This window comes from Calypte anna, chromosome Z (assembly GCF_003957555.1).
Source record: "Calypte anna isolate BGI_N300 chromosome Z, bCalAnn1_v1.p, whole genome shotgun sequence".
In the NCBI taxonomy this organism is placed as follows: domain Eukaryota; kingdom Metazoa; phylum Chordata; class Aves; order Apodiformes; family Trochilidae; genus Calypte; species Calypte anna.
In genome coordinates this window covers 73,063,290-73,076,247 of record NC_044274.1, presented here as the reverse complement: position 1 = coordinate 73,076,247, position 12,958 = coordinate 73,063,290, and the positions used below count along the sequence as shown (strand labels likewise).

Sequence of the window (12,958 nt, the reverse complement as noted above, 5' to 3'; positions counted from 1 at the left end):
ATCTTGTCATCCCTATGCTAATTTAGGAAATGTCCTTTATTTTTTATTTTCTTCTGTACAATGGTCCCAGGAGAACAATCTCCAGAGGCACTTTGGAGGAACAGCAAGTGCTGAATTGGACCTGTTCTTTTGGTCTTTCTTGTGATGGAGAGTGGTCTGGCTCTGGCCTTGTTTCAAATAGTGATAAATTAATCTTTAGACAATAATGATTCTCTTATTACTGATCTAGCTATGAATTGTTGCAGATCATTAAGTTCTTTATCATGCTCAGAATCCCTCAATAATCAAGTTCATCAAGTTGTTCCTTTCAGAAAGCTCTGACAAAGGAAGTAATTTATAAGTGAAATATCTGTGTTTATCTGCTATCTCATCTTGAGCTGCAAAAAAACCCCTCAAAAAACTCAAAACAAACCTCAAAGTATTTACCTTGTACTCTGCTAAAGGCAGAATGCTGTAATGTTTCAGACAAGAAAACAGGGCTATTTTTTAAGCCTTACATGTTATTAGTGCATTAGAACAAAATGTAGCTTTGCCTTAAACAAAAATCCATTAAGGAAACATGATGAAAACTTTAATTTCCAGCCTGAGTCCCTCAATAAGCCAGTAAATACCCTCCTTTTTCAGATCAATGCTGTGTGTGGAGACTGAGAAACACTGAACCATTAATTATGGGGAAGTTTCACAGTCAGATCTAGTATTAAAAAGCTTACTCAAATGCCAGAAGACTGAGAGAAAATATCTAAAATACCAACAGAATGCTCAAGGTCCAGATCAGAGAAATAGTTAAAAAATCATACCACAGTCACTTCAAAGCAGCCTAAATCATAAAGCACTTGTGTACCAATTGCTTCTCATGATAAAAAAGCAAAACAATTAATTGGTAGCACTTAAAACTACTGGTTATGATCTTAAAACTGGTGCAGAACCACAGACTCCTGGTTGGGAAAGACCTTTAGGTCCATTGAGCCCACGCCTTCCCCACCCCTTGTCCCTCATCCCCACATCCCCAGGGTCTGAAACCCCTCCAGGGATGATGGGGACTCCAGCCCTGCCCTGGGCAGCCTGGGCCAGGCCCTGACAACCCTTTCCAAAGGATTTGTTGGGAAAAGGGAAAAGGGAAGAGGAAAGAAGAAGGGGAAGGGGAAGGAGAAGGAGAAGGAGAAGGAGAAGGAGAAGGAGAAGGAGAAGGAGAAGGAGAAGGAGAAGGAGAAGGAGAAGGAGAAGGAGAAGGAGAAGGAGAAGGAGAAGGAGAAGGAGAGGAGAAGGAGAAGGAGAAGGAGAAGGAGAAGGAGAGGAGAAGGAGAAGGAGAAGGAGAAGGGAGAAGGAGAAGGAGAGGGAGAAGGAGAAGTAAAAGGAGAAGGAGAAGGAGAAGAAAATGGAGAAGAAAATGGAGAAGAAAATGGAGAAGAAAAAGGAGATAAAAAGGAAAAGAAAAAGGAAAATGAGGAGGAGGAGGAGGAGGAGGAGCAGAAGAAGGAGGAGGAGGAGAAGAAGGAGGAAGAGGAGGAGGGGAAGGAGGAGGAACAGGAGCAGGAGCAGGAGCAGGAGCAGGAGCAGGAGGAGCAGGAGGAGGAGGAGCAGGAGCAGGAGGAAGAGGAGGTGGAGGGGGAAAAGGGAAAAGGGAAAATGGAAAAGGGAAAGGAAAGGGGAAGGGGAAAGGGAAAGGAAAAAGAAAAGGAAAAGGGAAAGGGAAAGGGAAAGGGAAAGGGAAAGGGAAAGGAAAAGGAAAAGGAAAAGGAAAAGGAAAAGGAAAAGGAAAAGGAAAAGGAAAAGGAAAAGGAAAAGGAAAAGGAAGAACAAACTCACCATTGTGAATACTCAGCTGAACAAACTAGTACTGATAGCTACGTCACTGGATCCTAGTGCTGTGAAGGACATTAAAGATAAAAGATAAAGATAGTGACAGTGTCAATTCCTGGCTGGCACCAGCAGTGGTGTGGGCAGTGGGAATGACCATCCCAGGAGGGTTTCAAAGCCCTGGAGATGTTGTGCTGGGGGACATGGTTTAACACAGGACCTAGCAGAGCTGGGTGAGTGGTTGGACTTGATCTTAAAGGTTTTTTCAAGCAGAATGATCAACAGAGTGATCCTGTGATAGCTCTGGAGTGTTGGGGACAAATACTGGAACTTCAAGGCTGTGATGAAAATATTATTATTGCTACAAGGGTAGAAATATTATTACTGCTACTGCTACTTCCTTTTTGACATACATAATTGATTTGTTAGAAATAAAGAAACATTTTTTAGTATGAATCTCCTTGGTTTCATATTTGAAATATTGGAGCATTCGTTTTTTTGTTTTGTGGTAGGATTTATTTGTTTTTGTTTTTTTATATATTCAGTGCTGTATTAGCTTATGAAACACTGAGGCAACAGGACAGAAAGGGTCCCAGGGCAAATCATCCACACTATACCTGGAAACATGGGTTCTCAGAGCCTGCAAGGTGTCAGTCAAATAAAATTGCAGCCAAAAGGATACATCAGGACAAAAACTTTGTTAGAGTGCATTAAATTGGAGCAGCTACACAGCTGTAGAACCTCTTTTGATTCTCAGCACTGCCAGAACATAAATTTAAAAAAAATCTATGAAGACAGGCAAACTGAAAAAAACCAAGCAGAGACAGCCAGGATTGTTTTGTTCAAGTAAATTGATAGGCAGCTGTAGGAAAGAGGTTGAATTTACAGACATCCAGGGCTCTAAAACTCTCACTCAAAATTAAGTACCGAGGCATTTTCAAACTTCATACCAGAGCTATTTCTATGTTCTTTACACTTGAACACAGCTTAAAAGATACGACCCAGAGGAAAAAACAGGCAGCTGTATAGAACCAGATTTATAGTCTGCAGAAGCAGAGTAGCATAACTACTAAATTCATTCCTGCTACAAGAAATTCATAACATGACAGCCCCAGTAGAAACGAAGAAAATGGCTTTCCTGGAACAAAAGTTTTGTGAAACGAGGGGGGAAATGTTCTGCAGAGTACAGTTAACTGTGTCAGGAAACCCTGGGCAGCCTCAAGGAAATAGCAAAGTGTTTTAAGGAAAAAACAGCACCTAATTATTTTGGGAAATGTGAGGCAGATGGATAGATAAACAAGGAAGGTCCTTGGATAGTAAAATGCTGGATCATAACCTGTTCAGACTGAAATGCAGTAAGGAGAGGCATTTGAGGCCAAAGAACTGAGCTCTAACCCAGCACAAGGAGGGCAGACAAGATGTGGATTTAGTATTGATGCAATGGTATCTCAAGCCCATAGTGACAAAGTCCAGCAATCAAGAAGGGTTGCTTCTTGCTTAAAATGCACTACTTGACTGGCCTTATATAATGTGTAACATCAGACACAAAAAAAAACCCCAAAAAACCAACAAAGACTGAAAAAGGAATATTTACAATCTGTATATATGTTCCTGTGATCACTCTGCTTTATGGAGCAGTTTATTTGGGAAAGGACAGACTGATGTAAGTCATATGTTCAAGACCATAAAGAATGATACTGTGAGTTCATATAGATTGTTTCCTTCATTAGTAGTAACTCCAGAATAGAAGAGAAGCAAAGGAGCTATTTGTGTGAGAAATCTGAATTAAAGGATCTTGTCATACTGGTTGAAAGGAAGGAGTCAGAGAGTTGTAGTCAGTGGGGCAGAATCTGGTTGGAGGTGTGTGACTAGTGGAGTCCCTCAGGGGTCGGTACTGGGACCGGTGTTGTTCAATATCTTCATCAACGACTTGGATGAGGGTATAGAATGTACCCTCAGCAAGTTTGCTGATGACACTAAGCTGGGAGGAGTGGCTGACACACCAGAGGGCTGTGCTGCCATTCAGAGAGACTTAGACAGGCTGGAGAGTTGGGCAGAGAGAAACATGATGAAATTCAACAAGGGGAAGTGTAGAGTTTTGCATTTGGGGAAGAACAACACGATGGCCCAGTATAGGTTGGGGGCTGACCTGCTGGAGAGCAGTGTAGGTGAAAGAGACCTGGGGGTCCTGGTAGACAAGAGGATGACCATGAGCCAGCAATGTGCCCTTGTGGCCAAGAAGGCCAATGGCATCCTGGGGTGCATTAGAAAGGGTGTGGTTAGTAGGTCAAGAGAGGTTCTCCTCCCCCTCTATTCTGCATTGGTGAGGCCGCACCTGGAGTATTGTGTCCAGTTCTGGGCCCCTCAGTTCAAGAAGGACAGGGAAGTGCTTGAAAGAGTCCAGCGCAGAGCTACTAAGATGATGAAGGGAGTGGAACATCTCCCTTATGAGGAAAGGCTGAGGGAGCTGGGTCTCTTTAGTTTGGAGAAAAGGAGACTGAGGGGTGACCTCATCAATGTTTTCAAATATGTAAGGGGTGAGTGTCAGGGAGATGGAGTTAGGCTCTTCTCAGTGGTGACCAGTGATAGGACAAGGGGTAATGGGTGTAAATTGGAGCACAGGAGGTTCAAGTTGAATATTCGAAAAACTTTTTTTCCTGTAAGGGTGACAGAGCCCTGGAACAGGCTGCCCAGGGGGGTCGTGGAGTCTCCTTCACTGGAGACATTCAAAACCCGCCTGGACACGTTCCTATGTGATGTACTCTAGGTGGCCCTGCTCTGGCAGGGGGGGTTGGACTAGATGATCTTTCGAGGTCCCTTCTAACCCCTAGGATTCTGTGATTCTATGATTCTATGATTCTATGATTCTATGATTTTGATTGAAATATCAGAAAAGGTCAGTATGATTTAGATTACATATATATATAGTTATATATAGAGATCCAAATGGTTCTTCAGTCAGCTTTTTTCTTTCCCACTCCTCCTAATGCTGGTGCTGGGGTGGAGGAAGGAATGGAGGAGATGACATAAATCCTCTGCAGTCTCTCGTTTCAACTGGAATTGCCTTTGCTCATTGTGCTGTAGGACCCCAGTGACATTTGCAGCATCAGGAGACAGTTCTAAATGTGGTCAATGTTCATGTGAAATCATGAAGCTCATCTCCTCCAAGTGAGGAGGCTGTTGAGAGGGCAGATGATTTGAAGTAAATAGTCCATGATTAAGTACAAGTTTAAGATGGGGAGGGAAAAAAAAACCCTTCAAATTTTTAGCTGAAGTAGGTGAAGAATATTGACTGTAAAGGTCTGTGACCTGGGTATTGGAGCCTGTGTAACTCTAACTTATGATGCATGTGGTCAGCTCCCCACATAACTACACAAAGATCAACAGGAGACACCTGAGAGAAGAAGCAGGAATGGGAAAAAAAGGGTTTACTGTTGGTGATGCTGTAGCAGGAACAGGAGATGTCCAGGACTGCAGCCAGAAAGGTTTACTATGAACACATGATGCTTAACAGCCAGAAGAACCTACAGGGCTGCTTTGTTTTTGAGCAAAGGTAAAAATAGAGAACAGTGACCCAGAGCAAAACTGTTATAAGAAGATTTAAGAGGCACTGTGCTAAGGTGGCTAGGGAGATCATCAGGATCTGAAAGATAAGATGCTTAGCAACAGAAGATGCTATAATAAGATGCACATGGAGAGAATCTGTAGTTTAAAAAATATTTATTATTATTAATATTATAATTGAAAATTTTTTTTCTCATGCTAAAATAAATGATACTGTGGTTCTCAGAAGGCTCTCAATGCAGTGGCTACTGTGCTTGCAAAGGAAGGAAATAAAAAAGCCTGAACATCATATCTGGAGGGACTCAGGAGTCAGGGAGACACTGGTCTAAGAATCATGAGATTTCCCTCACAGCTAGGCAAAGGAAGAGTTTCCAGAAAAGCTGAAAGGGACAGGACCTGCAGCTGGACCAGGAAAACACCAGAACTTGTCCTGAAGAACCCACTAAGGAGCAGTTAACAATTAAAATTTGCCCACTGATTATGAAATTGAAATGTTTGTAATTATGTAAAACTACTTGGGTTGATCAACAAAGATAACAGCAATAGTCAACATGATTTAGTTGTGAATCATAAGCACTGATGTGTTTTACAAAAATAAAGTAAAATAAAAAAACAGGAGGCTGAAGCTGAGATAAATCACAGGACAGGAAAGAACAATTGATGGACACACTAGCAAACAAAGATCAGACAAGTTAATAATGCCAATTTCTGAAAGCTCTCCAGGATATTAATATAAGGATATTATTTTTTTGTAAGTATTTCTTCATATTACAAAACCAGATACAACATAAAATAGGCATGGGGTACTTTGAAATGTGGTATCAAATGTAGGCTTGCTTCTTAATGCTTACACGCATTAACTGTAGAAATTATTCCAGACACCAGAGAAATTCAGAATAAAAATGAGCTTTATAAGATTTCTAAATTAATAGTGGCATTTAGTAGTAACACTACTGCAATTTAGTACCTGCAATTTTCATCCTGTGTTAAGGATGAAAGGGTGAGCAAAAACACACTTAAAAAAGCGATTTGTAGAGGAGGCCTTTTAAAAAAAAAATCCTGATAATATCAGATGGTGTCCCACCTCCTGATGCTTGGTCCTCTGGCAGTCTCAGTGTGTTTCTTCACACCAGTGAGACTCTCCTGATGGATTTCCCACCACTGACTATGGTTTGGGGTGCTGCCTGTGGCGTGTGAGGTGAGGATGCTGTGACACTGTACTGAGCTGTGACACTTCTCTTCCTCACCCCTGGTCCTGCAGGACACTTTCCAACACATGGTGGTAGAGGAAGGGTGTGATTAAATGATTAAAACAATGACTAAAGAAATAGCTAGGGAACATTGGCAGACGACTGGCAATAGGGTTAAAATACTACAGACAAAGATGTACTGGAGATGAAGGGAAATCCATCAATTTAGTAAATTGTCTCAATTGTTTGGTGTAGCTCATCCTGCAATCCTTGTGGTAGTTTGCTGATGTAGAGAGGGGTCTATTCCTCTTCATGAAAACATTCTGATGCCTGCACTACCCCAGATCAATAGCTGAGCCTCTGTTGTCATAGCTGCACCCAGAAAACTTAATATCTGGTTAAAGATACACAGTTCTGTTTAATATCTTTAATAAACAGTGCTGTTCAATATCTTTATTGATGATTTAGATGAGGGGATTGAGTCCATCATCAGCAAGTTTGCAGATGACACTAAGCTGGGGGGAGTGTGGATCAGCTGGAAGGCAGGAGGGCTCTGCAGAGGGACCTGGACAGACTGGAGAGTTGGGCTGATTCCAACGGGATGAGGTTCAACATTCCAAGTGCTGGGTCCTGCACTTTGGCCACAACAACCCCATGGGGAGCTCCAGGCTGGGCAGGGAGTGGCAGAAAGGGACCTGGGAGTCTGGATTGCCAGGAAGCTGAAGAGGAGCCAGCAGTGTGCCCAGGTGGCCAAGAAGGCCAATGGCATCCTGGGCTGGCTCAGGAACAGCGTGGCCAGCAGGTCCAGGGAAGGGATTCTGCCCCTGTGCTCAGCCCTGGTGAGGCCACAGCTTGAGTCCTGTGTCCAGTTCTGGGCCCCTCAGCCCCTCAGGAAGGAGATTGAGGTGCTGGAGCAGGTCCAGAGAAGAGCAAGGAGGCTGTGAAGGGATCCAGCAGAATTGCTGTGAGGAAGGGCTGAGGGAGCTGGGGGTGTTGAGGCTGGAGAAGAGGAGGCTCAGGGGAGACCTCATCACTCTCTGCAACTCCCTGAAAGGAGGTTGGAGCCAGGGGGGAGTTGGGCTCTTTTCCCAGGCAACTCTCAGCAAGACAAGAGGGCACAAAGGGTCTCAAGTTGTGCCAGGGGAGGTTTAGGTTGGAGATGAGAAAGAATTTCTTTCTGGAGAGGGTGATCAGACATTGGAATGGGCTGCCCAGGGAAGTAGTGGATTCTCCGTGTCTGGAGATCTTTCCAAAGAGCCTGGATGTGGCACTGAGTGCCATGGGCTGGGAACCACGGGGGGAGTGGATCAAGGGTTGGACTTGATGAGCTCTGAGGTCCCTTCCAACCCAGCCAATTCCATGATTCTATGACAAGGTTTCAAGACTTCCTGAAGTTCCAGGGCGTTGCTGTTCTGGCTGCTTCCTGACTTCATTTCTGTCTCAGGATGAATCCCATCTAGAAACTCTCATGCAAGAATACTCTATCCATGGACACATATAGTTAGAGACCATGTGGTTGCCTGCATAATACAAAATTTTTTGAAAAAAGGTGTGGAGGAGCTGCTTGAGGTTATTGCCTATCATGCCAAGACCTGACATTCGTCAGTGGGTTGCCTGTGTCCCACTGTTACCATAGGGGGGAAAAAACCCAAACAAACAGGGGAAAAGCAATATGCAAGGTTGACTGAAATACTTAAAAACTACTTTATAGACAATTTGAAATTTGCATTACAATTTGAAACACAACTGAGCTGAAAAAAGGAGGGAGAAGCTCATAGCGATGCAGACTGAGGAGACATTGAGAAAAAAAAAAAGAATAAAATTATTGCAGTCAGCATCTGGCAGTGGTGTTAAAATGAGAAGGCCAAGATCATGTTCAGCCCTTGAAGGCCACCTCCAGTCAAATATTGCTCCACAGCTGTCTGGTATTCATGTGGAAATGAATAAGATCCACTGTATTTCGGATTCTGAATTGCAGGAGCAGGAAGGGTGTTTCTGATGGAGCAGTCAACTAAGAATTAAAGACTGTTTCCAAATATATAGACACACACCTAATGATCTAAATATCAGGAGCTACAAAGTAATTTTTTCCCCCCCAAGAAATAGCCAAAACCACACCAAGAGATTTTTATTTCATCTAAATCACTGTAGAAATCTGGGGGATTGGGTCAGTCTGCAGGCGTGACACAAAATGAATTTCATCAAAAGCACAGTTAACAGTGAGTGGTACAAGCATTTTACCAGTTCAAACTAAACTAATTTGGGTAATGACATACACAGATAGATCAAACACAGTTCTGAGAAGAGTGATAGCTGCTTTCCCCAGAAAACATTCTTCCTTTTTGACATCTATAGTTGATATGTTAGGAATAAAGCAACATCCTTTACTATGAATCTCCTTGGTTTCATATTTGAAATATTGGAGCATTTTTTTTCCCCTCCCTTTTTTTTTTTTCCTTCCTTTTTTTCTTTTTCTTCCTTTTTTTTCTTTTTCTTTATTTTTCCTTTCTTTTCCTTTCTTTTTTTTTTTTTTTTTGCTTTTTTACTTTTTTTTTTCCTTTCTTTTTTCTTTCTTTTCCTTTTCTTTTTCTTTCTTTTTCTTCTTTTTTTTCTTTTTCTTTTTTTTTAATATTCAGTTTTCTTTTAGCTTATGAAACACGGAAGCAACATGAAGGAAAGTTCCTCTTTTCTTTCCGGTTTCATGAGAAAATGTGACAACAAACCCTAAACACTAAGGATTTCCTGTCTATACAGCCATCCTCCCCAAGGCAGCCACGGGGTGCACTGCACTGGGTGACTGCTGTAACAGAGAATTTTCTCTGCCGGTCACACGTGCCCTGTTACTGATATCCACCATCCAAACAAACATGTGGATCCACCATCCACATGACCACACTCATGTCATCCCTGGACATGAGGAGGGAATGGTACCACCCAGTTCTGGGCCCCTCAGTTTAGGAAGGATATTGAGGTCCTGGAGCAGGTCCAAAGGAGGCTGGTGGAGGTCCAACTAAGCTGGTGAAGGGACTTAAGCAAATATCCTATGAAGAGAGGCTGAGGGAGCTGGGGCTGTTCAGCTTGGAAAAGAGGAGGCTCTGAGGAGACCTCATCACTCTCTACAACTCCCTGAAAGGAGGGTGTAGCCAGGTGGGGGTTGGTCTCTTTTCCCAGGCAACTCTCAGCAAGACAAGAGAGCATGCTATTAAGTTGTGCCCAGGGAGGTTTAGGTTGGACATTAGAAAGAATTTCTTTACAGAAAGGGTGATCAGGCATTGGAATGGGCTGCCCTGGGAAGTAGTGGATTCTCCGTCCCTGGAGATATTTAAAAAGAGCCTGGATGTGGCACTCAGTGCCATGGTCTGGTAACTGCAGTGGTAGTGGATCAAGGGTTGGACTTGATGATCTCTGAGGTCCCTTCCAACCCAGTCGATTCTATGATTCTATGATTCTATGATTCTATGATAACAAAGACTTACATGTACACTTGTAAAAGCATCATTCCCAGCTGTACATATCCTTGTGAAACTTGTACTCATATCCTTGTGAAACGCTGACATTCCCATCTGACTGCTGCTTGAAGCCTTGCTGTGATCTTGAGGCCACGTTCAACTTCAACTTCAATAAAGGGATATAGCTCAGAGAATTAAATGTGCAGAATGACTCATGTTATTATACAGCTGTTTATGGTGGACTGATCTGAATTAATGCTGGAATTATCCCACTCTGCCTGTTACAGCGTGGCCATATACTGCCTCCTGGCCCCAGATCCACTTTGCTTCCAGGACAATGAGTGTTTTTTCTAACTAAATAGCCTAAGCTACTTTGACCTTTCTCTTTTATAAGCAAATCTACTTTCTGGTTGGATAAAGCGGACCCGAATTAGATGGATTTTGAAGTGATGATGTAATGACATAATTTTAGTGTAAGGAAAGCTTCTTCTGGCTTCTGCCAGCATGTGGTTTGGTTTGGGACTATGCAACACCACAGAGGTCACAAAAATGCACCAGAATCTGGACTGCAAACAGCATCCTGCAGTGCTGTGCCTCCTCTCCTCTCCTCCTGGGTGATGAGCTTCCACGTAGTATTGCACTGGAGGGGTCAGCTGCTGTAGTGAATACCAATATTTCAGGAAGGAGATTGAGGTGCTGGAGCAGGTCCAGAGAAGAGCAAGGAGGCTGTGAAGGGATCCAGCAGAATTCCTGTGAGGAAGGGCTGAGGGAGCTGGGGGTGTTGAGGCTGGAGAAGAGGAGGCTCAGGGGAGACCTCATCACTCTCTGCAACTCCCTGAAAGGAGGTTGGAGCCAGGGGGGGGTTGGGCTCTTTTCCCAGGCAACTCTCAGCAAGACAAGAGGGCACAAAGGGTCTCAAGTTGTGCCAGGGGAGGTTTAGGTTGGAGATGAGAAAGAATTTCTTTCTGGAGAGGGTGATCAGGCATTGGAATGGGCTGCCCAGGGAAGTAGTGGATTCTCCGTGTCTGGAGATCTTTCCAAAGAGCCTGGATGTGGCACTGAGTGCCATGGGCTGGGAACCACGGGGGGAGTGGATCAAGGGTTGGACTTGATGAGCTCTGAGGTCCCTTCCAACCCAGCCAGTTCTATGATTCTGTGATTCTATGAATATAAAAACAACAGATTCCTGGTAGAAAATAGAGTAGGAATTATTCATATTTCCTGCCTCCTTTAGAGATGTTTCAGTAACTGTGAAAATAACAAGTAAAACACATAACTTGAAAAGCTTCCTCAGATGGCCTTTGCCACTCTCCCCAGTGTAGATTAAGGGACAAATTAATATTTTCTTTCTTGGCAGTTGCTCATTGAGTAAATCCATTACTTACACGAAAGCAAACCTTTTAAAGAGCTTCAATTTCAGCACGTTTCTTCTTAAAGATGACATTTTAGAAATCTGAGGCACATAAGCTTCCTCCAGATCTTAAAACATTTGAGCTTTGCTATCTGATGCTTTTGCTTTCTGATTAGTTGCACTCATGTCCAGGGATCAAAGCAGGTTGACCTAACTGTGATTTTCCATCTTCAGTTTCTTTTCCTTTTTTGGTTTTTTTTTTTTTTTTCACTCTATGTTTGGCTTTTTCTGGTCTGGAAATGTTGTCTATTTGACAGGACTTCTCAGAAATAATCTCCGGTGGTTCAGAGGTTATTTTGGCTATTTTATCAAATATTTTAGATTGTATTCCCAAGGCTCCAGTGATTTGAAAGTGTCAGTTTCAATCTAAGTAATTTTAATACACATCCTTCCTGTTCTGTCTGGCAGAAGTTGTGCTGTCAAATGTCTGAAAATTGTCAAATGGTTGCAAACTTTTTTGTGCAAAGCTGAATCAGAATATAGGTGGACAAATCCCCCTGTGGTGTGAAGAAGAGACTTTGGAAATGAAACCCAGGAAGTACAGTGCATAAATTTAAGGCTGAAACTTTTTTTTTTTTCCTCCTCACCCCCCTCGCCCCCCAGAAATGTGAAAACCTGTACTCAAATAATCCTGCTGGTAGTATTTTACTTAAAAAAGAAACCTTAGATATTATTAGCATCCAAAAATGAAGTGATGGGGACACTAGTATGGTGTGCACTGATGAGAAGACAATGTAATTGTTTACAATTATCTTTTTTTCTGGGGTGGTGAAGAAAAAAAAAGAAAAAGAAAGAAGAAACAAAAGAAAAAAAGGAGGGAAAAGGAAAAAAAAAAAAAAAAAAGAAAAAAAAATGAGCTGAGGTTTTTTTTTCTGTTTTTTTTTTCCCCCTGCATAATTCGAGGAGCCTGCCTGGTGGAGCTTACCCGTGTGTGCCCACAGCTCCCAAGGGCAGATGTGGTCACATCCCAAGCACCTCTGGTACCCAGGGCGCTGCTCTGCTTTCTGCAGCGCTGTCTCCCCATCCATCCCCGGCCTCATCATTCCCTGTCTCCTCCTCCTCCTCCTCTTCCACAAGGTCACGGCGGGCCGGGGCATCTCGGAGAAGGTCTGGAAGCTCCATCACGTCCCCAGCTTCACCCCAAACCTCTGGGGATGAAGAAGCTGCGGGCAATGCCGGCTGCAGGGAAACTGCAGCATCACCGCCCTGCCCTCCCTACGCACCCGTCTGCCCTCATCTGCCTCCTGCACAATAAAAAAAAAAAAAAAAAAGAATAAAAAGATGAATAGGTGGGAGGGGAGCAGGGTAAACCCACTCTCGCTATGTTGCCGCGTGTATACATATAAATATTATATACATATATATATAAAAATTAATATATAAGTATATTAATATATAAATAAACATATAAAAATATAAATATAAATATAAATATAAATATAAATATAAATATAAATATAAATATAAATATAAATATAAATATAAATATAAATATACACACACACACCGGGGAGCCGCCAGCCGATCCGCGCTCCCCTCCGCTAAC

The 12,958-nt window shown here is 42.8% G+C and overlaps 1 protein-coding gene across 1 annotated transcript in view; it reads right to left on the bottom strand.

The window, feature by feature from the left end:
• FAM81B (family with sequence similarity 81 member B) overlaps positions 1-12,534 on the bottom strand; it is a 61,929-nt gene extending 49,395 nt beyond the window's left edge. The window contains exons 1-2 of the mRNA XM_030467635.1: positions 12,397-12,534; positions 10,064-10,167 (exon numbers count right to left, since the gene is read on the bottom strand). Of these exons, the coding sequence (XP_030323495.1) occupies positions 10,064-10,167; positions 12,397-12,534 (242 nt within the window). The remainder of the gene's footprint in view (positions 1-10,063; positions 10,168-12,396) is intronic.
• Between the last annotated feature and the right edge of the window lie 424 nt (positions 12,535-12,958).